General features: G+C 50.8%; 2 protein-coding genes across 6 annotated transcripts; one reads left to right on the top strand and one right to left on the bottom strand.

The window, feature by feature from the left end:
• Window positions 1-599: 599 nt before the first annotated feature.
• LOC127588999 (fatty acid hydroxylase domain-containing protein 2-like) lies at window positions 600-6048 on the top strand. Its single transcript, XM_052048046.1, is given in 10 exon segments — window positions 600-662; window positions 1157-1188; window positions 1946-2043; window positions 2181-2197; window positions 2200-2283; window positions 2369-2490; window positions 3494-3699; window positions 3771-3876; window positions 4217-4383; window positions 4454-6048. Coding segments are annotated over 9 exon segments (987 nt in total). The 5' UTR covers window positions 600-662; window positions 1157-1158; the 3' UTR covers window positions 4611-6048.
• Window positions 5373-23267, bottom strand: LOC127588996 (la-related protein 1-like). Of its 5 annotated transcripts, none has more exons than XM_052048039.1 (22): window positions 22613-23265; window positions 16764-16828; window positions 16075-16140; window positions 14467-14538; window positions 12946-13099; window positions 12461-12583; window positions 12238-12387; window positions 11475-11637; window positions 11119-11263; window positions 10752-10920; window positions 10429-10613; window positions 10262-10345; window positions 9846-10172; window positions 9214-9337; window positions 8923-9128; window positions 8728-8834; window positions 8483-8640; window positions 8263-8407; window positions 8070-8179; window positions 7680-7807; window positions 7397-7569; window positions 5373-7298 (listed from the first exon to the last, which is right to left on the bottom strand). In XM_052048039.1, the coding sequence occupies exons 1-22, from the start codon at window positions 22986-22988 to the stop codon at window positions 7286-7288; spliced, it is 3243 nt and encodes a 1080-aa protein (XP_051903999.1). In that variant the 5' UTR covers window positions 22989-23265; the 3' UTR covers window positions 5373-7285. The 5 variants fall into 5 exon arrangements, with proteins under 5 accessions (XP_051903999.1, XP_051904001.1, XP_051904002.1 ...); XM_052048041.1 differs by having other exon boundaries at window positions 10444-10613; XM_052048042.1 differs by having other exon boundaries at window positions 10262-10342; window positions 10444-10613.
• Window positions 23268-23932: the final 665 nt, after the last annotated feature.

Raw genomic sequence — 23932 nt, 5'->3', positions numbered from 1 at the left:
CGACTCCTCGTTTCAGTTTTATTTAAAAAATAATGAGTGAACACATTGTTGAAGAAAACGTGCAATGTATTGTATGTGCATTATGCGACGGTTGATTTGACTCTTTTTGTCTTTATCGTGAACAACGAGTCAATCATTTAATGAGATAAAAGAATAGAGTCAAAGACGATTAAGATCCGATCGTGTTTTATGTACACTCCTCCATCTTGCCAAAGTACTTTGTCAACACGTGTTTATAGCGATAAAGTGATCATTAAACGCAATATCTCAACTTCGGCGCTAATCGGGTGGGCGTGTGTTGACACCCGTTGAACGTGACTTTATTCTCTATGAGTTTAACGAGTAAGCACATGATGTAAGTTACTCCTGTAAAGTATTTCAATTTTTACCTTACCGGTCCTTCTGAAATGTGCAGGTTAAAACGTTCTCTTTTTTAAAAAGCAAAGTCGAGGAAAGGAAAACAAACATCGAGCGAGGCTGCAAGAGAGGCGGGCCAGACTTTACTTCCGGGTACGGCACCGGTCAGCTGACCCGCAGCGGTCCAATCAGCGCGTCGCTGGGCTGTCTGTCAACAAAGCGCTGTCAAAGCCAGCTGACTGCCCGGACTCGGAGTTCCAACACACAACAACAGCAACACTGCGGTGGAACAAGGCATCGCGCAGGTGAGCGACTCCAAAACGTGCCCACATCCGCCCCTTGGCGTTATTTTGTCGATTTTTAAAGGCCCTAAATATCATTCGTATAGTCGCAGAGCTACAATATCCCATTGTGCGCGCGTGTGACTATCCAAGCTTGTGGTGGTTGAATATTTGCATTAAAAAATGAACAAAAATTCTTCTGTGAAAGCAATTTGAATATCCATTTTAACGTGAGGCCTAAACGGAGTCTATGTACAGTGCATTTGTGCTCCATAGCTACATATCCATCTGTACATTATCGGAACATCTTTGTAACGGCACAAAGAATTGCAAAGAGATGATAGGCGTCCCTAATGAAGTGTCCCGCGACTGGAGACTCATACAAACGTTTCAGATTGTCAAATGTTACATTTGGATCAATGAAGCGCAACGAGCAAGTGGAGCTATTCCTTGTACTTTTTTTTCAATGTGAGAATGTCTAAAATCGAGAACTGCTAATTATTTGTTGGTGTTTCTAGATATGAGGGGAGCACAAGCGAGCAGTAGACAGGTAAGTGCTTCTTGACACACACACACACACACACGCACACCTGAGTTATTATGACTACGTCGCTTATTGTCTGGACAGTCAGGTTTGTTGGGTTTCATCACAATTGGCCACTGTCATCGGCGGGTTGCAACACTCGTGGCGACTGGAAAGCGGACTCCACGAGCGGCCGTCCTTGGCCAGAGTGCATTTTAGCTTCATTCTGAAATCGCATCCCAAAGACCAAAGTCCTGAACTTTTGTGAGGGGTCCGGAGGCAGAGAAATGGATGATGAAATGTTTAAAAGTCAATTCGCTGGTGGGGATTTTCATATTCCTTGGGAAAACCCCCTCACATTTTTTTTCTATTTTTTTTTGGGTGACTGGCACATGAGCATGTTGATCACTTTTCATAGAACAACATCCCAGCAAAACCTCTTTTTGTTTTCGACACAATAGCTCCGCCAAGTGCGTTTCCCCTAACCTGGGCTTGGACTCTTCCTGCAAGGTGGCGCCCTCCCGCCAGATGAAAGAATAGACACGGTTGCGCAACAACATCAAGTTGATTTCTCGAGAGTCTCGTAAGGGCTTCACAATACCACCAAAAACGGGGAAGCGGTGGTCTTCGGGACCATGAGCGCCAAATTCAGAATTTTCAAAGTGAAGCACCAGTAAAGCAGACCCAAATCCAGATGCCACGGGAATCGGGCAGGCTAAGGGACTTGTCGCTTGTACTTGATGTTACGTGACCAAATGTGAGGGTTTTTTTTTGGTCTTCTCAGGAGGCCTCGGGAGGACTGTGGGATTCCGTGAAGAAAGCCGTCATTGTCATCGGATCCGGAATCCTGTTCCTGGCGGCGTTTGGTAATTCGCTGACATGGTGCGACTTCCTTACTCAGCCGCACAGCGACTTTTTGGGTGTCAGCGTCATGGACAAAAAAAAATCACATTGGCGTAACACGGAAACATTGCAGAAAGATGGCCGACGAGGTACAGCGGGGGCCTTGTTTGTTGCAGGCATCTTCAGAAGTTTTGGGAGCTTCGGGCAACTTTTGGCAGAACCTGTGGACCAAAGTCTACGTGATGTTTGAGGGCCACAACGAGGCGTTGTTCTACATGGGTAAGGAGGATGGACTGATTTGCTCATGTGTGGTCATTTTATTTCACAAAAAGAAAGAAATGCCGTAATAGCGTGACATCCGCAGGCACGATGCTGGTGCCCATGGTGGTGTTGTGGACATTCAACGCTCTGCTGCTACTGGCGGACACCACGGGGAAACCGGCTTTCATCACCCGCTACCGCATCCAAGCCGACAAGAACGACCCGGTAAGGTTTTGGCTCGTCCCTCCCAGACTACGTACAGCCAATGTGATGCAACAGCGTGATGCGTCAGTGCGCTCAGTCATGCTTGAGTCACTCTGGTTAGAAAGTTGCACGGGTGGTTTATTTTTAGTCGGTATCGATGAAGCATGAGAGTGACTCAAGGTACTGCACGGCTACTTTGAGACTGGGAATTTGAGCAAAAAAAGAAATCACAATCATAAGTTTTTGTTTTTGTTAGTAACACCAAATTGCAAAACAAATATTGCGATGACTCATTCTGTGTTTGTGCGCATGCGCTTGTGCATAGAAGTTCAAAGTCCTTTTATCTCCTCCACGATAGATGGCTGATAACGTGTGCCGGAGGTTACTCTCCAAGCGTTATCTTATCAGAGTAGACATTGACTTTTATTTATTTCCCTATTTGTATTTTTACCTCACTGGCCGAATTAAAGAGGTTTATTTTTCTCCCCGAAACGAAGCAAGACTTAAAAAAAAAAAAAAAAGAAGGCAAGCAAGCTGCTGGTGCTGTGACACGCCATTCCAGCAGGGGGCGACGTGCTACTATGGGGCTGACGTGTTGGGACCCGTAAGGAAAACAAACCCGGAAACGTGAGCCTCGCCAGCGCCTGTTTCGGTTCGATTTACGACGATTTATTTTCTGGCCACATTGAGTGTGTCCCATCTAAAATCCCTTTTCACGTCGAGGATTAATAAACACCGCTCTGGTTACAAAACATGTACTGTTAATTTTGATAAGAATTCACATACGTGACATGTCCTTCGATGTTTTTAGTTGGAGGTAGAAGGCCAAGTCAATCCATTTCTTTCCAATCATCTACGCCCTGTAATGATAAGATAAAACATATTTAAGATGATACATGGATTTGCATTACAGTGGTTAGTTTCTTTTTTTTTAATTACATCATTATGAAAAAAAAATAAAATAGAGCCACGGTTTATGAAATAAAAACGGTGCTGTGATTGGCCGACGATCGGCCGTGTCCAGGTGGACCCGGAAAAGCTTCGCCACGCTTTGAAGACGGTGCTGTTCAACCAGATGTTCATTTCTGCACCCACCGTGGTGGTCGCCTACCACCTGACCCGCTGGAGAGGAGACCCCTGCGGACCCCAGCTGCCCACCCTCCACTGGGCCCTCGCCGAGCTCACTATCTTCTCCATCCTGGAGGAAGTTCTCTTTTACTACTCGCACAGGTAGCAAACACCGACCCACTGACTGCATTTGTTTCACATTTTGTTACTTACTTTGGGTGTCTTGCCATCAGACTGTTCCATCATCCCAGCCTCTACAAGCGCTTCCACAAGCAGCACCACGAGTGGACCGCCCCCATCGGCGTGGTCGCCACCTACGCTCACCCGCTGGAACATTTGGTAAACGCGCACTTTCTTCACGTCTTTCTCCGATTGCTCCAGTTCTCCCTGCAAATGTCGCAAAGCCGCCGGCGATACCATAAGTCACCGCCATCTGGATTTTGGCCTGTTTTGCTGCCGCTTCCCCCCTTTTGATCAAAGGGCTCTTCCAACGTCCGTTTCAACCAGCTGCCCACGCTGGTGTGATGTCGGGGAGAGAAGCGGCAATAAATTAAAGCAAAATCCCGATGTCAGGGACTCGGTGCGTCACTGGCAGCTTGCGTCAAAGAGAGAAACTGGAGGAGTCACAAAAAGGCATTAAGCCACCTCGTTAGAGGATCATGTTCTGTTGCGCCATCAGTTCTCCAACCTGCTGCCGGTGGTGATCGGGCCGGTGCTGTTGGGCTCGCACGTGTCCAGCACGTGCGTGTGGTACTGCCTGGCGCTGGTCAGTACCACCGTTTCCCACTGCGGGTACCACCTGCCCTTTCTACCCTCCCCAGAGTTCCACGACTTTCACCACCTCAGGTCAGTTTTCCGTGGAACTTTCCGGGTCGTGGTGATGTTCTGACTTTGAACCCGGCCCCGTTGATTTAAGGTTCAACCAGTGTTTCGGCGTTTTCGGCGTGCTGGACCGCCTGCACGGCACCGACGCCAAGTTCCGGCAGACCAAGCAGTACGAACGCCACACCTTGCTCTTGGGACTGACGCCGCTCACCGAGAGCATCCCCGACACGCCCACCAAGTCCCACTGACCGCCGTTACGCCATCTTGATTCCTATTTGCAAGTTTTTTTCGTTTTAAAAGCTGTTGATCCGTTTTTGTTTAGGTTTAATTCTTTTGCACTATCATTGTTGTTGTTTTGTTTTTACTGACTGAGGCCCATTCACAGTTCGTGGAGGGGAATAAAAAAAATTCAACACAATCCAGCGCTAAATCTTTAAGCGTTGCGATAATCGCAATGCTAATTTGTTAGCGTAACCGAGTTCCACATTCATGATTGTCGCGCGCAACTTTTCTGAGCTGATCGTTGGAGGAAGAATCTCACATCTCAGGCAAAATACTCCTCAACCGAGGATACCCGCTCAGAAAAACCAAAAGACAATCAAGGCCTTTGCACAACTTTGTGGACGCGCTGTACACTTGGTGAAAACCCGTCGAAATTGTAACGATGAACCATTTGCGTATTACAAGCCCACGTTGCTGCTCCGATTGTTTTTTTTTGCTGACAAATCCGTCAATAAACGATCATTTTGACAATATGAGTGAGGAAATGATGACTCGGCAGCCAAGGTTTTTGAGGCGTTTTTTTTTGTGTCCGTTTTTTTTTAATTAAAGGAAAAAAAAAAAGCATAATTACTACAAATTACAAATAACACTAATAATAATAATAGCCAATCACATCAGCCTACAAAGCGGATAGCGAATATTAAATGTTATAATACACGTTTTCATTCAAGTAGTTTACATTTTTTTTTCCATTTTAGTTTGGTTTTTTTTTCCTTGCTTTTTTTCCCCCCCCGGGCATTTTCACATTTTTTTTTCCTCATAACAAGCCTAAAGAGATTTTTCAGTGATGCAGTGAACAATTTCAACGCTTCATATACAGTTTTTTTTTCTTATATTCATATGGCTTTATGACATTTTTGTACTTTTCAGTCTGCAGACATCATAAACAGCCATCATCCTCACACGCTTGTTTTTTGTTTTTGTCACCCTTCCACCGTTTTTTTTTTTTGCGGGCACCTCCTAGAGTTTCTTTGAGGGGGGTGGGCAACTCCCACAAGGCCTCGAAATCCTCCAAATGTCCCGAGAGGTGGAGCAGTGAGCGCAATTTCATCTTTGTATCCATTTTGTTTGTTTTTCACTCCTCCTGCCGGCTCTCATTTGTCGTCAAGTCGCCACAAAAAAAGCACTGATGCAAACATCGAGTCTCCCTGAAGAAGGGAAGGAAGAAGTCCAGCTCTGCTTGCGTTGGAAGATAAAATGAGGGCGACGTCCACATCAGAAGACACGAAGAAGGCAAATAATTGCTTTTTTTTTTTTTTTTTTGGACATGGGACAGACACACACACGCACAAATGTTTTAAGACTCTCTACGTTAACCCCCAGAAAATTGAATCCAGTTGTGGTGGAGGTGCCAATCAATTAAAAAAAAAAAAAAAAAAAAAAAAAGGGAACAGGGAAATTTAAGAGATTTCAACATGAAACAAAATTTGCTTGAGCTTTTTTTTTTTCCGTTCCCTTTTGTCGATTTAAATACACATTCAATGTTCCAGATGTCAAAAGGAACAACCACCCCCACCCCCACCCCCACGGAATCCTGCCCATGTCACACAAACATATGCTACCTCCTTGCCCCCCCCCCAAGAATCCAGAAGCATTAGCAAGTTAAGGAGTACGTACACGTGTAAGGCAAAAAATACATCCGGCAAAAAGTTCTCTTCTTCATCGATCGAGTTCACATTTACATTTTGATGGGAGGGCGTCCGCGAGGAGTCCACTTGGCCACAGACATGGAGCCGTCCGTCCGTGTGTGTGTGTGTGTGGAGGAGGGTGCGGGGTCGGGGGGGTGTCAGTCAAACAGGAAGAGGATGACCCCCCTCCCCCTTCCGCCAAAATATCCGCCCAGAGCACCTGTGTCACTTCCTGTTTCTTCAAGTAATCCGGATTTATTGATTCTTCCAGTCCTTGACGGATGGATGGATGAAGCTCATGGATGGGATGTGTACGAAAACAATTATCAGGAAACGTCGTCCCTACCTCCCCCCCTGCCCACGCCCCCCTCAAAAGGTCCAGGACTCCTCCAATGGAACGCGGATGCGCTTAAGCACGAACAAAGCCAGGCGACAAAAGCCAAGGTGGGACTCGCAGCACTCGTAACAGGACCCAAATGACACTGGGAAGACGATTCAAGCAGTTGGCAAGACGTGCTCAGAAGGGGGGGGGGGGGGGGGAACAACAACTTCAAAAGCATTCAAGATAAGGCAACTCCTCAAACCAAGTCTCTTCGTCCACCTCTTCTATATTCGTTTTGAAGCATTTGGTTATTTTCCTCCTCTTCACCCCCCCCCCCCCAAAAAAATTCCAGCAAATCAAATATTTTTTTCGAAGGCGCTTTGGTCCGCTTGGATGTCGTCGACATCGTACGTGCGCTTCGGAAAATTGTCTCTGGATGCCGCACTCCCCACACCCGTTAAAAAAAAAAAAAAAAAAGATATGTAATTCAATCCTCGGAAACAAAAATTGTGGTTGGATAACCATTAAAAAAAAAAAAAAAAAAAAAAACATCCACCTGGTGGACTGGCAACGATGTGCAAAGAAAAATGCGTGTTTGACACCTCATTGCTTGCTTGCCTCGTTAAGAAAAAAAAACAATCTCCCAAATGTAACTCATCCTCTTCAAGCACATCATGATATATTTTCGCCCTCATTCCTTAACCCTAAAGGGGGGGGGGGAGAAAAAAAATAGTGACGTGTCAATGAAGAATCGGCGTCATGTGACGTGATATTTATGTGCAAGGCCCCCCCCCCTCTTTACTTGAGCGTCTTGGTGTCAAGTTTGGCGTCGTCCTTGGCGGCGGCGGCGGCTGCGGGGGGGCTGGAGCCGCTGCTGTTCTGGCTGTGGGGGCGACTGGAGGGATGCGAGGGGTGGCGGCGGCGGCCGTCCCCGCTGGACGAGTGTCTCCGGCGGCCTCCTTCCTCCATGGGGGGCTGCGGGAGAGCGACAAGACAGGACCGACCGGATTTTTATTTTATTTTTTAACTGTAGTTGCATCGGTCGCAAAAGTCAAATTGGGCCCAGGTGGAATATTTGGACTCACGTCGATTCTAAAGTCCTCCAGTCGCTTGAACTTGCTGAGACACTCTTGCAGCTTGGGATCGATGTCCAAGGCCTTGGCTTTGGAATACTTGAGGAAGGCCCAAAATTTCTCCAGGCCGTACAGTTGACCTGCAGAGGCGCAAACGTTTCGCCATACAGTTCAACGAGACTTGGCACCCATCGGCCATATTGGATGTGGCGCCGGTTCGCGTCTTTTGGTGTCATTTGGTGATTGGTCATAAAAAAAAAGCGAGTGAGGTTTAAGGTTGTTTTGCGAAAGATTGCGAGGACTCGTGAAATCGCTCACAAGATCAGCTTCGTGGGCACTATTATGAAAGGCATTCGCACGAATCGGTAGCCAAAAGAAGTAAGCGTCCGTTTCTGGTCTCACCGGCCTCGTAGTCTTTCATGGTCTCTTCCTGGAAGTCCTTGAAGATGTCCGGCCGGAACTTCTTCTCCAAACCGTAGCTGTAGTACCTGAACAGGCACTCCAAACCGTACCTGCAAGAGCCAATTAGAGGGGGGGTGGGGGGGGGTGTTATTCCGCATCCCGGCTGGCATTCCTCAGCCCTCCCCCCTCTCACCTGTATCCTTCTTTGCCGTCTTCCAGCACCAGCTGGCGGAACTCCTCGTACATCTTCCTGTTGAAGTGATCCCGCAAGAAGAAGGACCAGAAGCGGAAGAGCGTGTTCATCTCCTGCGACTGGCCGATCCCCAACCGCTTGCGCTCTGTGATCCGAGTGGCGGGGGTTAGTTTCGTACAACCGGCCCAGGCCGCCCCCCCCCGTTCCGCTCGGCGTTTACCGTTTAGGCAGCGCCGGCGGTACTTGTGGTAGACGTGCTGCGTGAAGCCGTTCTCCTTGAGCAGCTCGTGGGATGGGTGCTGGAACTTGGGCAGGGACTGCGGCGTGCAGCCCACGTTGCCCAGGGCGGGGGTGCCCTCGGAGGGGCTGGCGTTGGAGCTGGGGTGGGGGGAGGGGCCGGCGTTAGAGTTAGCGGTGGCGAACCGGGGACGCGGCTCAACGCGGCGGCGGAACCGCGGCTGTCACCTGACTGAGGCGGTTCGGGAGCGGTGTTCCCTGGAATCCATCACCCAGCCCACGTGGCACTCCATGGGCGGGTTGGAGCTGTGCCGGGTCTTGCGCTTCCTCGGGGTCTAGAGGACATTAAGAGTTTTAAAGAAAGAAACGAATAGGCCCAGAAATGCCATTTTAGCAGCAGGTCACCCCCCAACCGCCTCTCACCTTGGCGTCGACGGGCCGACTTTCCTTGACCACGGGGTAGAAGCGCGGCGTCACGGCGGCGTCTTTCCGGTGAGGCGTGCGCGGTGTGCGCGGCGTGCGGGCGCCGCGGTAGTTGGGCGACTCGGGCACGGTCGTCGGGAGCGACCGCGCTATCGACGAGGGTTCGGGGGCGCCGAAGAGTTTGTTCGCCAAGGCGTCTGTCGGGACTGAGGACCAAAAAGGGGGCGACGACGTGATTTTTCTCCCAAAAGATGATCACAAGCACGAGCCGCTTCATCTCCATCAACTTACTCTGATGGGGTTGCGGGGGCCCCGGGGGAACTTCCTGGTTGGGGTCGACGGGGGGTTCGGGGGTCAGGCAGTCAAATTGTTCGCGGCTGATCAGGTGAACCTTCTTGAAGTTCTCCACCTCTTGCTGCAAAGGGGGATGGAAAAGAAAACGAGTCAAGATTATTTTTCACGGGGCACAACACTCAAGAAATCATTCTACACGAGTGACTCGGGATCGCGGAGCGTCCATCTTTGCCCGAACCTCCATCGACGCCTGGTTCGCTCCGCTTCATTTATTTCCTGGAGCCAACTGTTCCACACAACGCTGGACGAGCACGTGAAGGCCTCACAAAAGAGCCCGAAAACAAAAGGGGAGCGGCCCAAAACAAAATCTCGCTCTGTTGCCGCATCCAGAAACCGCTCAAAAGCCAAGGAGAGTCCTTTTGGGCTCCGGTGTTGGCTTTTGGGACAGAAATGTGGAGGCCACAACGCGGAAGGACTCAGAAGCGACCTTGACCGACCTTTGCCTCTCTTACACCGCAACATAGCGGACCAAAAAAAAATAATTAAGGACTCGCTTTTTAAGGACTTTCCTCAAGGACAGACGAGAACCGAACCGTTGACGATTCGTTGGAAGCGTCGCAGGAGCTCACCTTGATGGTGGCGTACTCGGGCTCGTACGTGTCGTCCCACAGGTCCCGCTCGTAGTAGAAGAGCCCGTCGTTGATCACCTTGACCAGCTCGCTGGAGAGCTTGGCGCGGGACGTGTGGTGGCCCGTGCGGTCGCCGCCGGGGTGCTTGCGCAGGTACGGCGGCGTCTGCGTCACGATCAGGATCTTGTTGACGTCGCGGTCGTCGATCTCGCCGTCAGAGTCCTCGTCCGACCAGTCGGTGAAGGTGTTGCGCCGCCCGTCCATCTGCTCCATCTCCTCGTCGAACATGAAGTCCAGCTCCTCGGGCTCATCCTGCTCGCCGCTCTCCTACGTTGGGAGCGTCCCGATGAGACCGGCGTCCGGACTTTTCGCTTCATCGGACCGCGAGGTCACGCAAAGCCGGTTGACCTTTTCACCTTATTTCCGGGGACGGCGGGGGAGGACGAGGAACCGGACTGAGGCGGCGGCAAACGGCCGGCGTTGTCCTTCTCCCTCTGCTGCTGCGAGGAGGGCGCCGGCGAAAATGAGGGACGGCGGGGCAAAAATTACAAAACGACGGAATGTTCCGGCGCCAGGGGGTCACCTTCTCCGGGCTGACCTTGGGTCGAGCCGGCGAAGGTCGGGGCCTCTTCTTGACCTCGATCCAGGACTCCGAGTCCAGGTCGGGCAGGCTCGCCGAGAGGCCCTTGGGCATCGTCTTAAGGTTGGAGGGCGCGTCACATTCGGCCCTGGGCGGGCGTGGCGTCAGGCTCGAGGCCCCCAGAGACCCTGAAAGACAAACGGCGGCCATTTTGATCACCTTTCGGCATTAGCGCTCTTTTGTCTTATTATTCTCGTTTCTTTTTTGAAGCGGCACCAAGGGGGCGTGGCTAAAACGTCAATCAAGGGACGCGGTCACGTCCTTACCGGCGGCCTCCTCGGCGGGCTGCCTGGGGACAAACTCGGGGCAGTTGATGAGCTGGGAGAAGTCGGTGTGGTTGGGCAGCGTCAGGCCCGGCAGGGGCCACTTCTCGGGCTCCAACTTGCGACGGATCTTCATGTCCAGCACTTCCACTTCTTTGCTGTCCTTCAGAGCCTGCCGGGAAAGCCAGAAGAAAAGGACGCGTTACGCCAGATGCTCGATGAGAAATAGACATTTTGGTTTTCCGTGCGGAGATCAGAGTTGTATAAAAAAAATCTCTCCAGCGATGTCAGAGAAGAGACATGAACGTCGCATCAGTTCTTCCGCGCGAGAACGCCGACGACGAGAGGAGCAAAAAAGCGTCCCCCTTACTTCCAGGATGACGGCGACGTCGGTGGTGAGGGCCTGAACGCGGTGGAAGCTGGCGATGAGTCCCACGGGCAGGAAGCCTTCCTGGTCCATCTTCCTCCGCAGGAAGAAATCCCGCTCCAGGTTGTCCAGGCTGAAGTAGTACTCGCTGCGGGCAAAGCACAAAGAAACGAGTCAAGAGTTGAAATCCCTGCCGCTGGTTCTCTCAACGACGCGCATCCCTCGCGGAGAGATCAGAGTTAAACTTGCGCTCTTCATCGGGGTTTTTTTTTTTCGTCAGAGAAGAGACATGAAAATGCTCATCATTTCTTGCCGCGGTTTACAAAAGCGACCGGCGGCGGCGACCGCTCCGAGCTCACATCTGCCTCTTGATGTAGTCCTTCAGCAGGTCCTGGTCCACCGAGTACAAGTCGCTGCTGCTCATGTTGTCGTAGTAGTAGGTGACCGAGTTGCTGAATTTCTGCCCGTAGGGGGCGTCTTTCGTGTTGTACGACTTGTAGCCTTGGTGGTAGTCGTAGTGGCCTGGGAGGGAAGGGGGGGGGGGGGAGACGTGTTTAGAAATGACATTCTCGACGCTCAGAGAGAGGAAAAAAAAATCCTGTTGGGATATAGTCAGGCCACCAAAGAGTAGATGAGCCGTTTTTTTAATTTTTTCAATGGTGGCCATTTTGCGATGTGAAATTTGCATTGTGAGCTCAACCTCCAGTCCGATGATCTGAGTCTCAATGACTTTTGTTCAATTTCAAATAATACTAATAAATAAATCAATTCGAGATATGCACGAGATCAGAGTTGTGAAAGTCCTCTCCATTGATTTTGAGTCAGAGAAGAGACATGAACACCTCATCATGTCTGCAGCACATCTGCAATTCTAGATTTTAAATTTTTTTTTTTTAAATTCATGTTATCATCGGGTTTGATCCAAACTCTTTCTAAGGTGACATTGTTAAAATCTATTTCAGAGAGCATTCCAGCTCTGATGTCATCAAAATGAGTCATGGAATTGTGGGCGGGGCTTTTTTGTTTTAGATGACAGAAAGCACAATAGTAGCAAAGACAAGAAACAAAAAGGTCAAAATGTTGGCTTGATGGTTCGAAAAACCGCCTCCATCTTTGCCGTACCTCTGCCTCTCCCCCGTCCCCTGCCTCTCCCTCGGCCGCGCCCGCGTCCCCTGAAGCCGCCGCCGCGGAACGGCGCCCCCTCGCTCTTGACGCTGGACACCTCGTCGTGGTCGTCGCGCCACTCCCGCTCGTACTTCTGACTGTGCCAGTCTGCGGCGACAGTTGCGCAATCAGCGCCGCCAAACGTTTCCCGGCGAGGTCGACTCGGCGGCCGAGCGCTCACCTCGCAGGTCGTTCCTGGCGTTGGGCGGCAGGCGAGGGTTTTCGTTCTGCCTGCTGTTGTTGCGGGAAGCCGAACGCTCCCGGGGCCCCTCGATCATCAGCGGAACCCACTTCTGTTTGTTTCCTGTATGCGGGCACAGGAGGCGTTGAGGCAAATTAACAATGATCGCGTGTGTTGCAGGACCGCGGCCGGCCAGCAGGGGGCGTGCGGCATCTGCTGGAGCCTGCGGTGACTCCGAGGACAAACAAAGGGAATGACACAGCTACTTTGGAGTGACGTGGCACTCATCTTTGTCTACTAATCTGGAAGGAGGCGGCACAGACGTTGGGATGATCGTCTCCGGCTAACCGCGTAGCAACCAGAAAAGTGAAACCCACCATCGTAAAATATGTCATTTTGATGAGAATAATATTTCAAATTTGGACGCAGAACCCCCCCCCCCCCCCGTCCCCAAATTTTTTGGGGTTTCATTGACCCAAGTTGACCTTTTTTCTTCTGGCCATTCTTGTGGGACTCGTCGTCTCCGTTCTTTTCCTCCCCAGAGTCGTCCAACTTGTTGGTCTTGAGGTTCTCCTTGCTCTCCTCGTTGCTCTCGCGCTTCTCCTTGCTTTCCTTCTTGGTGGATATCTTCTTGTGGGCCTGATGGGATGAAAAGGCCGACGTTAAAGAGAGACACTCAGAGGGGCTGCGTGTCCTGCTGTGTTAGTGGGCTGACAGGACAAAATAGTTTGACCCCCCCGCCCGTTTTGTTCAATTAGAAAAACGCTTCCGTAGTAGTAGATTTTAGAATATCAAATAAAATGCCGGAGGGTCTTTTCTGGCACGACACAGAGCCCTTAATTAGGCCTAGTGTGCCCCCCCAAAAAAATTTTAAATATTTTTTTTAAACAGCCAGCAGCGACGCTACAAACACGACAATGGTGCGAGTTGTTCGCACAGGAACTCATGCAAGGCGTTCTCCCCCCCCGAGCGGATTAAAGTACACGGCATGAATGCACACAACAAATCCACGTCCCGCCAAAAACACATTATGGGGCCACGACCCCCCCGCCATCCAAACAAAAAAGGTTTATCACTGCATCTCGTCCGACACAATTTACACGAAAAAGGAAGACCTGGCGTGAAATGGCAGCAGCGGGATTAGCGCGCCGCCGCTCTAATGTGCCAATGCAACACAGATGAGCTCAACCGCAGCATGCGTGCGTCCAGTCGCCGTAATCCGTGAAACGCAGCTCGCCGTCCACGCTTGGAATGGTGAATGGTGAATACAAGTAATGAAGGTGAGGAGAAACAGTCAAGGGGTTTTAATGACCACCAACTTTGGAGTAGGGGGGGGGGGGTGTCGACTCAGCGATTGAGCGCTTGCCAAACAAGCTGGTTCAAAGGTCAAAAAGTCAAATTCAAGACACTGATGTCATGTTGCCTAAAGTTATTCCCGAGGAAGGATTTTTTTTTTTTTACTTTGCCTGTGACATTTGTTCACGTACGCAATAAAGTACTTTTTTTTGCTCACCACTGAAAGACTTTGAAAACTTTTTCAGTTACCGTTTGCGCAAGTACAGTTAAACCCTGCGCTAAGATGGACAGGCTACAAAAAAAGTGCTTTTCTGTCATCCGGCGGCATTTTAAATCCATTTTATGGGACGGGGGGGAGGCCACTAATTTTTGGCAGGGCTCAGTTGGGAATAACAAAAATTGGAAGTAGAAATAAGCGTGCCCATTTTAATCGTTACAGTGCTGTGGAGAGATGACCAAACGAGATGTTTAAAAAAAAAAAAATCTCGGGACGTCTTTGTTCATGTTAGTCCGACGCTCGGAAGATGTCTCACAGATTAAGAGTTAGTTTGAAAACAAGCAAAAAAAAAAAAAGAGAAGGATTTCTTCCAAAGTTTGCTACTCTTCAATTTGAATGCGAGTCAACAGCTTCTCTCAACATATAAAGCCAGTGTACTAATCATATGGGGGGGGCGGTGCTCTCAACAGGCAGGCTGCCGGTTGAAACTTACAGTGGATCTCCACGAGTCTTTGCCCTGCCTGACAGTCGGTGGGCAGGACACGGTCCGTGTCACTGCCTCGATCTGAACAGAGGGAGGGAGGGGGGGGGGGGGGGGGGAAGAGCAGTTTAGAGGACACAATGACGTGGACCGGGATAACAAAACACACCAACAATGCGCCCCCCCCCAAATTAAAATAAAAACAAAATTGTTCACAGACACAAATGAGATGAGGGAGTGGGGGGGGGGGGGGGGGGGATATGTCAAGCTAAAGCCTGCCCGTTAGAAGACACCCGTTAGCTTCGGGCGATTAGGCTAACTGTCGAGGATTAAGCTAAGCGCCGCTCAGTAACGCAAGTACAGCGAGCGCCGTCGTCGTGCGGTGGGACGGCGGAGAAAATGTCATGAGAAAAACAGAAAGCAATGGGGACCCTCAATTGGGGAGCGGTCCGAGAGCCGCCGCGCTCCGCTCCGAAAGATCAACCTTCTCGTCAGCATGCGCGCACTCCTATTACGCGACGCTCCCCCCAAAATAGCAGCAGCATCACCGATGGGGGGGATCCCTAAAAAGGACAAACCTTCCGCAGCATTGGCCGGCGCACCCAAACGCCCCAAGCGCCATTTATTCCGGGCTCCGATGATGCCGACCCACATTTTACTGCCGAGCGACCGAGTCGTGCGCGCCGTGGCTGACACGCCAGTCGATCCGGGGATCAAAAATAGCAGACCGCTCCGACCAAAAGGCGAGGGGGGAATGGGGGGTCACTGCGTCGAGACGTGAGGAGCAAAAGAGCCGAGTAGGAGTGACGTCATGCCGTCATCGAAAAGCATCCAAACGTTCCTTGCTGGCGTCAACATTGACCCGAGAGCGTCTGCGCCATTAATAAGAACAACACTGCGCCGTCACAATCTGCTAGGCAACTTAGCATAGCATCCATTCAACTCGTCTGTCACAATCAGAGACCCGAGCGATCAGCAAACGCGTCCTTCCTAATCGTTGCAGATGATGGCGGACTTCACCGCTCAACAAGTTTGTGCAAAACTTGCGCGTGTCCAGGCCGTCATTCCTCTCCATCGGTGATCGTCACGATAAAGCAGTCCTCCCACCCACAGGTGGCGCCAGAGCCTGGCCCAACAAATTATCGGCACTAGCTTGAGCGCCACAGCTAGAGCATGCGCCAATTGTGGAAAAAGAACTGGCGCTAACCCGGGCACTAGCCGGGTTAGCGCCAGCCGTCTCCCACCCACAGGTGGCGCCAAAGCCCGGCCCAACAAATTATCGGAGCTAGCTTGAGCGCCACAGCTCGAGCTCGCGCCAATTGTGGAAAAAGAACTGGCTGGCACTAGCCGGGTTAGCGCCAGCCGTCTCCCACCCACAGGTGGCGCCAGAGCTTGGCCCAACAAATTATCGGCGCTAGCTTGAGCGCCACAGCTAGAGCTCGCGCCAATTGTGGAAAAAGAAAGAACTGGCGCTAACCCGGGCACTGTGGACAAGGGCCATCTATAAACTCTACGCTCTATTAGCTGTGGGGATCGCCTTCCACCGACGGTTCGGCAAGGGCGGCAAAAACCCATCGACCACAATCCACGTTCAAACATGAAAAGCCATGAAAAGCCTACCTGCATGTCTTTCGTTGCGATCTCCCCCGGGGTGGGCCAACTATTGGTGTCGCCAAAGTCTCCGACCTGAGCAACACAGCAATGCGCGGCGGTCTGAGTGAGTCCTTTCGGCAAAGGTGACAACGCGGAACAATGAGGGGGGGAAAGTGCCAAAGATGGCGGCGCTTTGGCAAATTCCAACACGTTCCAGAGGACTTTCTTTTGGAGTCAGCTGATCGATCCTCCATGAAGTATCTCCAGTTGCTCCTGAATGCCGCAACTCCTGCGCCGGCGTCCCTTTCACTGGCTCATTTTCGAGTTCTTTTGAAGATCTAATGATTTGTTTTCAAATCTTGAAACTGGCCTGGCCCCAACCTTACCTCTCGGAGGCTCCTACGGAGGCCCGACATCTCAGGTCTGCGGACCGGACACCAGTAGACGTACCGAGACCTAACTGAGGGAGCCTTTTCCGTCGCCGCTCCCTCTTTTTGGAATCAACGTTGGGCAAGGCGCCCTGGCTGCCCTTTTTTAAAACTCAATTTTATTCTTTGGCTTTTTGACTTAGCATGAGACATGATTTTTAGTTTGACAGCTTTTATGCTAGCGCTTGGTTGTTTTCAAGTGTTCTCGAAATACACTCGAGTTGAGTGGAGATGCACGCAGAGTAATGTAGACTTTGAAGAGCCTGGAATGGAAGAATCCATTTCTACCTTGCCTCCACGTCTGGCCTTGGGGGGGTTGCCTGCTCTCACCACCCTGGCGGGACCGGTCAACTCTGTGGAGACAAGACGCGGGCGTTAAATTCCCAAAATGGCAGCCCCCCCCCCCTTGAAACACCTGAAACACGAAAGTAGAAAACACTACGACGGCTTGCGGATCCACAAAGTTCCAGATCCGAGTTGTGGTTCCCGGCCCTCTCGAAAGCAGGTTCCTTTTTGACCCGCTAAAGGTTCCATGAAAAGAAATACTCAAGGTCCTGCTAAAAAGTTGCTTAACTTATCATTTGGGGAAATCCTTTTTTTTTTTTGCCAACACTGCCCACCTTTGTGCTCGGTTATCAGTTGCAAAACGATTTGGCGGCGACGTTACGTACTCGCTTGGGGCTTAAAGTTTGTTCTGGCTGCAGACAAAATGCACAAATATGCTCTTTGCCCTCAAATACTGCAGGCAAGACTGCGGTTTGAGATTTGCTGGAAATTTGTCGGGCTTTCGCTCTGATGTCGGCGTGACCGACGGAACACGTCAGCCCTCAAAACGACTTCCACAAAAAGAAAGGCGGGCGGAATCTTTGGAAGGCCGACGTCATTTCGCCGTCCCCGCACGTGGGTAAGCTTGCGGTTGAAGAGACATCTTGGGAGCGGAGTTGTTTCTTCATCAGCTTATCGGACTCGATCATTCCTCACATTCCAGAACTAAATACGAAACGGGGCTTTCAATAATCTGGTGGCGGAAAAAACAGGAAACTCGTTTTCCTGACGCGTACGACGAGTCTCGGGCAAAATTAAAAAAAAACTCGACATGCACCGGGTTGACTTTTTGATGACTTCAAAACAGTTGCAGGTTCTCGGAGCATATTCGTCTCGTTTTGGGATTCCCGCAAAAGGAACTCAAAAGACACGCGTGGGCGGAAAGTCAAGCGGGAAGAAAGACGGAATAGCGCCCGAGGGTGCGACGTCCGACATGAAGGGCGGCGAAATTGCGGGAAGAGGTGCTGGTTTGCGACAAACGCACTCGCGGAGCGCGGAACGGCAGGTTGTCATGGAAGGCCATCGATCGCCTCCCTCCCGCCTGGGAGGCGCCGCGACTATGAGTCACTCACGACGTCACAAGCATCACCGGAGAGTCACTTGAAAACCTGTTTTTCCCCGCGGGCCAGCCCTCGCAGACGGAATCGAGTCTGTACCTCCCCTCTCGGCAAGACAAATGACAAATATTTCATGGAGAAAATAGAATACAAGCGATTTGTTCTTGAATCAGGCAGACGAATGATATCTTAAGGGGCCGGCAATAACAGCGGCCCGATGGCCCTGCGTCAGTAGGGCACCGCGTCGAGCCACCACGGGGGGGGCTTGAGGGAAGCCGGCCTGACCAGCCAAACACAAATGTCTTTTTTAAAAAGCATGAGCTACACAGAAGCGCGATTTCCGTCAAGGCTCGATGCTAAATTGATCGAAATGTAACTTTCTAAAATGACATAAAAATGAACAAGAAATGTAAGAAAAAACACGACGTGGCGAGTTTTTTTTTCCTCCCTGCGAGCGTATTGTATTGTATTGGTATGCACTACGAAAAATATCGTGAAACGCACGGCGACATCTTTGGCTAGGACAAAATCGTGAATTAGCGCTAAGTCCAGAAATACGCCTTGGGGACAAAACCAAAGCAGATTATTTTGAAAATGAGGCCGCCACCTCTGGCGTTCGCTCCTCGTTTCGAAGACGACGTTCAGGAAAGGACAGAGCGAGGCTGCCGGAAAAAAGGTGACGGCAGTGCCGAACATCCGCGGCGAAGCACGAGAACGCCAGCCGGTGCTGGCAAGCGGCGCGCATTCCGCAACCACGGCGGCCAACAAACAAGCGCTTTGTCTCGCCGGATCCCCTGCGTGTCGCGGCTTAGAAACGCTGGAATGATCTTTTTCATCAGCGCCGCAAAAGAAACTTTTGCACTGCTATTCCGTGCCGGAACGTCACATTAAAAGGGCCGCGCCGGTTTGGAAATCGCTTCACGGCGAGATTATGATTATGACGACGGAGCCGCTAGGAAGCCGCAATTCAGCCAACTGGAACCGACGGAGTAAACATCGACTATTTTAAACAAGCAGAGGCGATACCTGCGGAGCAGCTTTCAGGCCAAACATGCTCACTTCCAACGCCGTCGGGAGGGAAGCGGGTCCGTCTCCCCTGGCTCGCGAGCCCCAAATATGGACGAAAACAGTCAATGAGTTACGACGGACGGGCCGTTTCGCCAGAGTCGCAACGGCACTTGATGACATCGCCTTGTCACTTCTCATTTGGCGGACAAAGTGGCGCAAGGAGTCGACGGCGTGTCAAAACGGCCGTGACGAGGGAGGGCATGAAGTTCAGTCATGAATTGGTGGGAGGGTTGGGTACCCCCCCCCCCCAAAAAGAAATTAGTGGCTGAGGGAGGATTTTTGATGCATTTGAAGTACACATCTTACGCATTTGACAAATTTCGTAAAACGATTAAAACCCGCACGAACAAGCAATCGCTTCAAAATGTCCGATAACGACTCGCATGCTCATCCGATCAATTTGCAGGTCAGTCGAGAGGGACAAACATCCTAATTTTTTTTTTTTAAACCGTTTTGGATGCGAGCTCTTCAGTGAGGGCCCCGGAAGGTCCCTCGATGCCAACACCGAGCCGACCCGGCACGCCATCGGTGTGACCGGCCCACACCCACCCGAGCTCTATCGCCGAGCGCAGACTCAGCCCTGCGGCAGATAAAGCAGCCCGAGCGGAATCACTTGACACAAGAACTCGTCTCAAACAGCTGATAGTGTGTGTGTGTGTGTGTTTGTTTGCGTGCACGCAAAAGGTGGAGTCAAATGACACTTTCAAAATGGAATTTGGCTTTTGAGTTAGCACGTTAGCCTGCTGGTATAAACCGTTCTTGTGCCTGCTGGTTCGAGCACAGAGACTCCGCAGTCGAAGGGGTGTGTGATGGGCGGGTGGGGTCACCTGCGATCTGGACGCTCATGTTTTTTTTCACCGATTTGATTGACCAGATCTGCTAATTAGGACCTAATACCCGAGCGAGGATTTTGCAGAAAATGCTAATGCTAAATATCTGCCAATCCGATCCAGTCCAGTCAGTCAAGTCTCAGAAATACTAAAAGATTTTAATCTGGACTTGGAAAAGGCCTGAATTCCTGTCTGCATCGTGTAATAACTCGAAATGTTGAGATGGGGGGAGCGGCCCTAATGCGGGTCAACGTGGAATTCCCAAACTTGTCAACAGCGGCTGAGCTCACGTGCAAAAGTGGAAGATCAATAATAGTCTGCGATCTTCTCGGACGTACTACAATTGTATTAGGTTTACCGAACCACCAAAACATGGCAGGATTGTCAGGGAAGAAGTGAATGGCCACAAAAGGAGGAAATGGATGATCGAGGTGTGTGTGTGTGTGTGTGGTTGGCAAAGCCTCACTTATTGCACAGTCAGGAAAAAAAAAAGTCCAATCGCAATCGGATTGGATGCCTGACGTGCGCTTTGATGCAATGTTGCAACACCGCTTTTACGTCCCAATCGCCCCTTCAAATTTTTTTTTTTAACTCTGCTGTTGTGAAAATTCCGGAACACCAAAATACATATACAAGATTAAAAATAGCACATCCATCCATTTTCTAGTGCGTTTCTCCTCAGGAGGGTGACGGGCGTGCCGGAGCCTCTCCCAGCTGACTTGGGGCATTAGGCCCCTGGGTACGCCCTGAATCGGCCGCCAGCCGACCGCAGGGTACACAAAGTCCACCAACCATTTGCACCCAAGTCACGCCCAGGGACCATTTCAAGACTTCTATGAACCTGCCATGCATGTTTGTGGAATGTGGGAGGAAACCGGCGCAGGCACGGGCAGAATATGCAAAGTCCACATGGAGACAGGAGCCCGGAATCAAACCCTGGCCCCTTTTTGCACTGTGAGGCGGACCCGCTAACCAGGCAACCACCGTGCCCCACCTGAATACAATTTCACTCGCTTTTTATCGCTTTGGCTCGTATCTAATTTGTTTGTTTGTTGTCGTCAGCACTCACTACCACGGCAACTCACCGGCATACTGTGACGCCGAGTGCTGCGACTGGTTTTCGAACGATTAAAAACCTCCCTTTGTGAATGCGTTAGCACAGCTAGCTTAACAAGGGCACAGATACTGAATCCAAAGCGACTCGTGTGTCGTGACTCAGCGAGACCGTATGACTTGACACAGAAGACTGGACTCGCTTGAAATTGGATAGATGGCACGTCCCCAATCAATGGTTGCGGGAAAAAAAACGGTCCTGGGCGGAGAGCCCACAGCTCAATATTCAGACATGCAAAAGTACAAAGGTGTACACGAACACCGCAGTCGGTTAGTGTGTGCCTGTTTAATGAACACTTTCCGAGCGGAGCGTGTCCAAATGTGCGCAAAGTAGCTTAGTGTTTGTATTCCATGTAACATTTGAACACAAACGTCATTCTGATCAAATACAAATTCATTCTGGCATTGTCTGGCTCCCAACTGACCAGTGAATAATCAGTGGCCACAGAAAAAAAGGGGGTGGGGGAGGGCAGATGTCAAAACATAGTCAGTGACGAGTTTATTACACTAGAATATACTCGGAGAATACGTCGGATGTACTTGGCAATGCCGCAAGAGTTCAATCTGCGGCCATTTTACATTCAAAGTCCACCAGACTGCCAGATGCTTCATGAAACAGCTGGACAATTCCATCACAAGCGGCAGCGTGGCGGGGGGTGGGCAAATGGTTGAGAGACACGTTGTCTTTCCGCACACGAGGCCCCTTTGGAAGGTTTAAAAGCGCCTCATCTCGACTAACACAACTTTGTTTGGACGAGCAGGATTCCCGATCACCCCCTCCGTCCTCCCCCAAAAACAAAACCAACACCAAAACCACGTTACTGATCACGATGTGGCGCGTTCGTGAGCGAAATAGGATGACTTGCACCTAGCATCGTTAGCGTCGCCGGCTAACTGGTAGCCTGGGAGAGGTTGGCGACGCACAGGCCACATGACAGCCGCGTAAATAAATCCAGAGGGGGGCAAACAACCGATGACACAAACAATAAAACAAGGGCGCGATGGCAGCAGAGGTCCGTTTAGCCAGCTAGCTCGTGTCGGCTAGCTAAGTTTGACCATGCCTTCCACACGTGCGGTGAACACGTGATGTCTCATAACAAACCTGCTGAGCTTTTTGAGACGATTAAACGGCAGAATAATCGAGGAATAACCACAAAGTTGAGAACGTTTACGACGGGGCAGCCGTTTTTTCGGAGTAGAGAGTGGCAATGAAAGCAAATGTTTGGGTGGGGGGTTGAGCTAGGCCCGTGCTATTGTTAGCCGGGGCGGGCGTCTCCACTCTTTTAAAGATGGACTCCCGACACTCACGGTTACTCGAGCTCACCCTGCGTGTCAGTTAGTTTATTTCAACTTGGGTGTCATTCCCGACGAAATGTCCACTCGAGTCGTGCCTTTATCGATTTTGCGTGCACGGTTGTGACGTAGCACTTTCATGCATCACAACTTTTGAGGCATTTTTTTTAAACAAGTCACTTCTGAAAAGTGTGCGCGTGTGATGGCGTTCCGAGTGCAACGAGACACCCCACGGGCACGTTTGACCGACCCTGGATTCCAGGAATAGACTCCCCGAGTAGAGAAGGGGGTGCATGCATGAGCTTCGAATATATCCAGCAGGGCTTGACATTTAAACGGCATGAACGCTACCTGGCCCACCTGAAAGTCAGCTGCTGGACCGGCCCACGGATACGCGAGTGACAGGGGGGGTAATAAACATGAGGGTGGGGAGTGACGGAGGGATACCCACCGTGATGTGCTTGTCCGTTCACGCTGACCACGGTCACGGCGTTCATTTTCCTAGTCCACGGGTTCACCTTGGGCGGGGGGGCCTCCGTAAGGTCCTTCCGGCTTTTACCGTCGTCCTCGTCGGCTTTGACCTCGCTGTCAAAGCCCTCCTCGTTCTCCTTCGTGTCCCGCATGGAGTTTCCGGGGTTCACTCCGAGCCTGTTTGCGTTGTCGCTGCCGGGCTCCAGCTCCTCCTCCTCACATACCCTCCCCGCCCGTCCCCGCTTGGCCCCGTCGACCTCAAGCTCCGACTCCGGTTCGCCGTGTCTCACTTTGCCCCGCTCCTCCGCTTTGATAAGCGCGTTGGCCGGCAGGAGAGCCTCCACCTGAGTGGCCATTTGCAAGCGCCGTGGTTCTCCCACCCCCTTCGAGATTACCAGTCCTCTCCTCCTCCCCCCCCCAGTCCGAATACGCTCGAAGGGGAAAAGTGAAGTTGTTCGGCGGGAGTGTGGCACTCCTAGCTCCTAGACGAACCGAGCTTCAGTCCAAGACACGCACACGTCCACGGTTATTCCAAACATGAACAAAAGCAAAAATAACCGCGTCCGATAGGCCTTACGGGGGGGGGGAAACAACCCTATCTCCGCCGATAGCAGCAATATGGTCGCTCTCCACCACGCGATTCCAGGGGGCGCGCATGTACGTCGTCTTGGGGGAGTAGGTCCGTCCGGTCGGGAGCGCGCATACGTGGTACGTCATAATAATGCTGCGTTCATCGTTTTCTGGTGAAAAGAAAACGCCATTTCAAACATGAAGCCCTTTTAATACGAATCGAATCCAATTTGAAACGCTTTTGGAGTTATCGCAAGTATGTGTAACTTTAAATTACAACTTCCACAATATGTCTGCTGCCCCGTAATCGTTTTGAACAAATCGCAGTTGATTTAAAAGTGTATTTTTCTGAGCGTGCGAACGCAGCACCAAAGCTTCGGCACACGTCATAGTAATGCTACGTTCAATGTCCTCGGGTAAAAAGAATGCGATTTTCCCCCAGTTTTCCAGAACCTTTTTTTTTGCAACTTTCTTTTCCATTTTGAACCCCCCCTTAGACCAATCCTGTTTTAATTATAAACAACAACGTTCGCAAATTGCTCGTTTTAAATTACTATACTATACATACTTCCGTTAACGTGGAAGTACTGACACGTAATCCTGTTAAGTAATGCTAGTTTACATGTACAGTATATAAATTTGTATTGTCTCTTATAGGTCCAACGCAGCGCCAAACGGTTTTTGAATTTGTCGCGTCTATAACTCACTTTAATTACTTTAACAAAAAGTC

Source organism: Hippocampus zosterae, chromosome 16, assembly GCF_025434085.1.
Source record: "Hippocampus zosterae strain Florida chromosome 16, ASM2543408v3, whole genome shotgun sequence".
NCBI classification, from domain to species: Eukaryota; Metazoa; Chordata; class Actinopteri; order Syngnathiformes; family Syngnathidae; genus Hippocampus; species Hippocampus zosterae.
This window is presented reverse-complemented; position numbering and strand designations above follow the sequence as displayed.

Coding starts and splice junctions, on each gene's coding strand:
- LOC127588996 (XM_052048039.1), bottom strand. CDS start 22,988: ATGGCCACTCAGGTGGAGGCTCTCCTGCCGGCCAACGCGCTTATCAAA. Junction 10,346..10,428: donor CCAAGGTCAGCCCGGAGAAG/GTGACCCCCTGG, acceptor CCCTCCTCGCAG/CAGCAGAGGGAGAAGGACAA. Junction 8,835..8,922: donor GTCGGCCCGTCGACGCCAAG/GTGAGAGGCGGT, acceptor AATGTCCTCTAG/ACCCCGAGGAAGCGCAAGAC.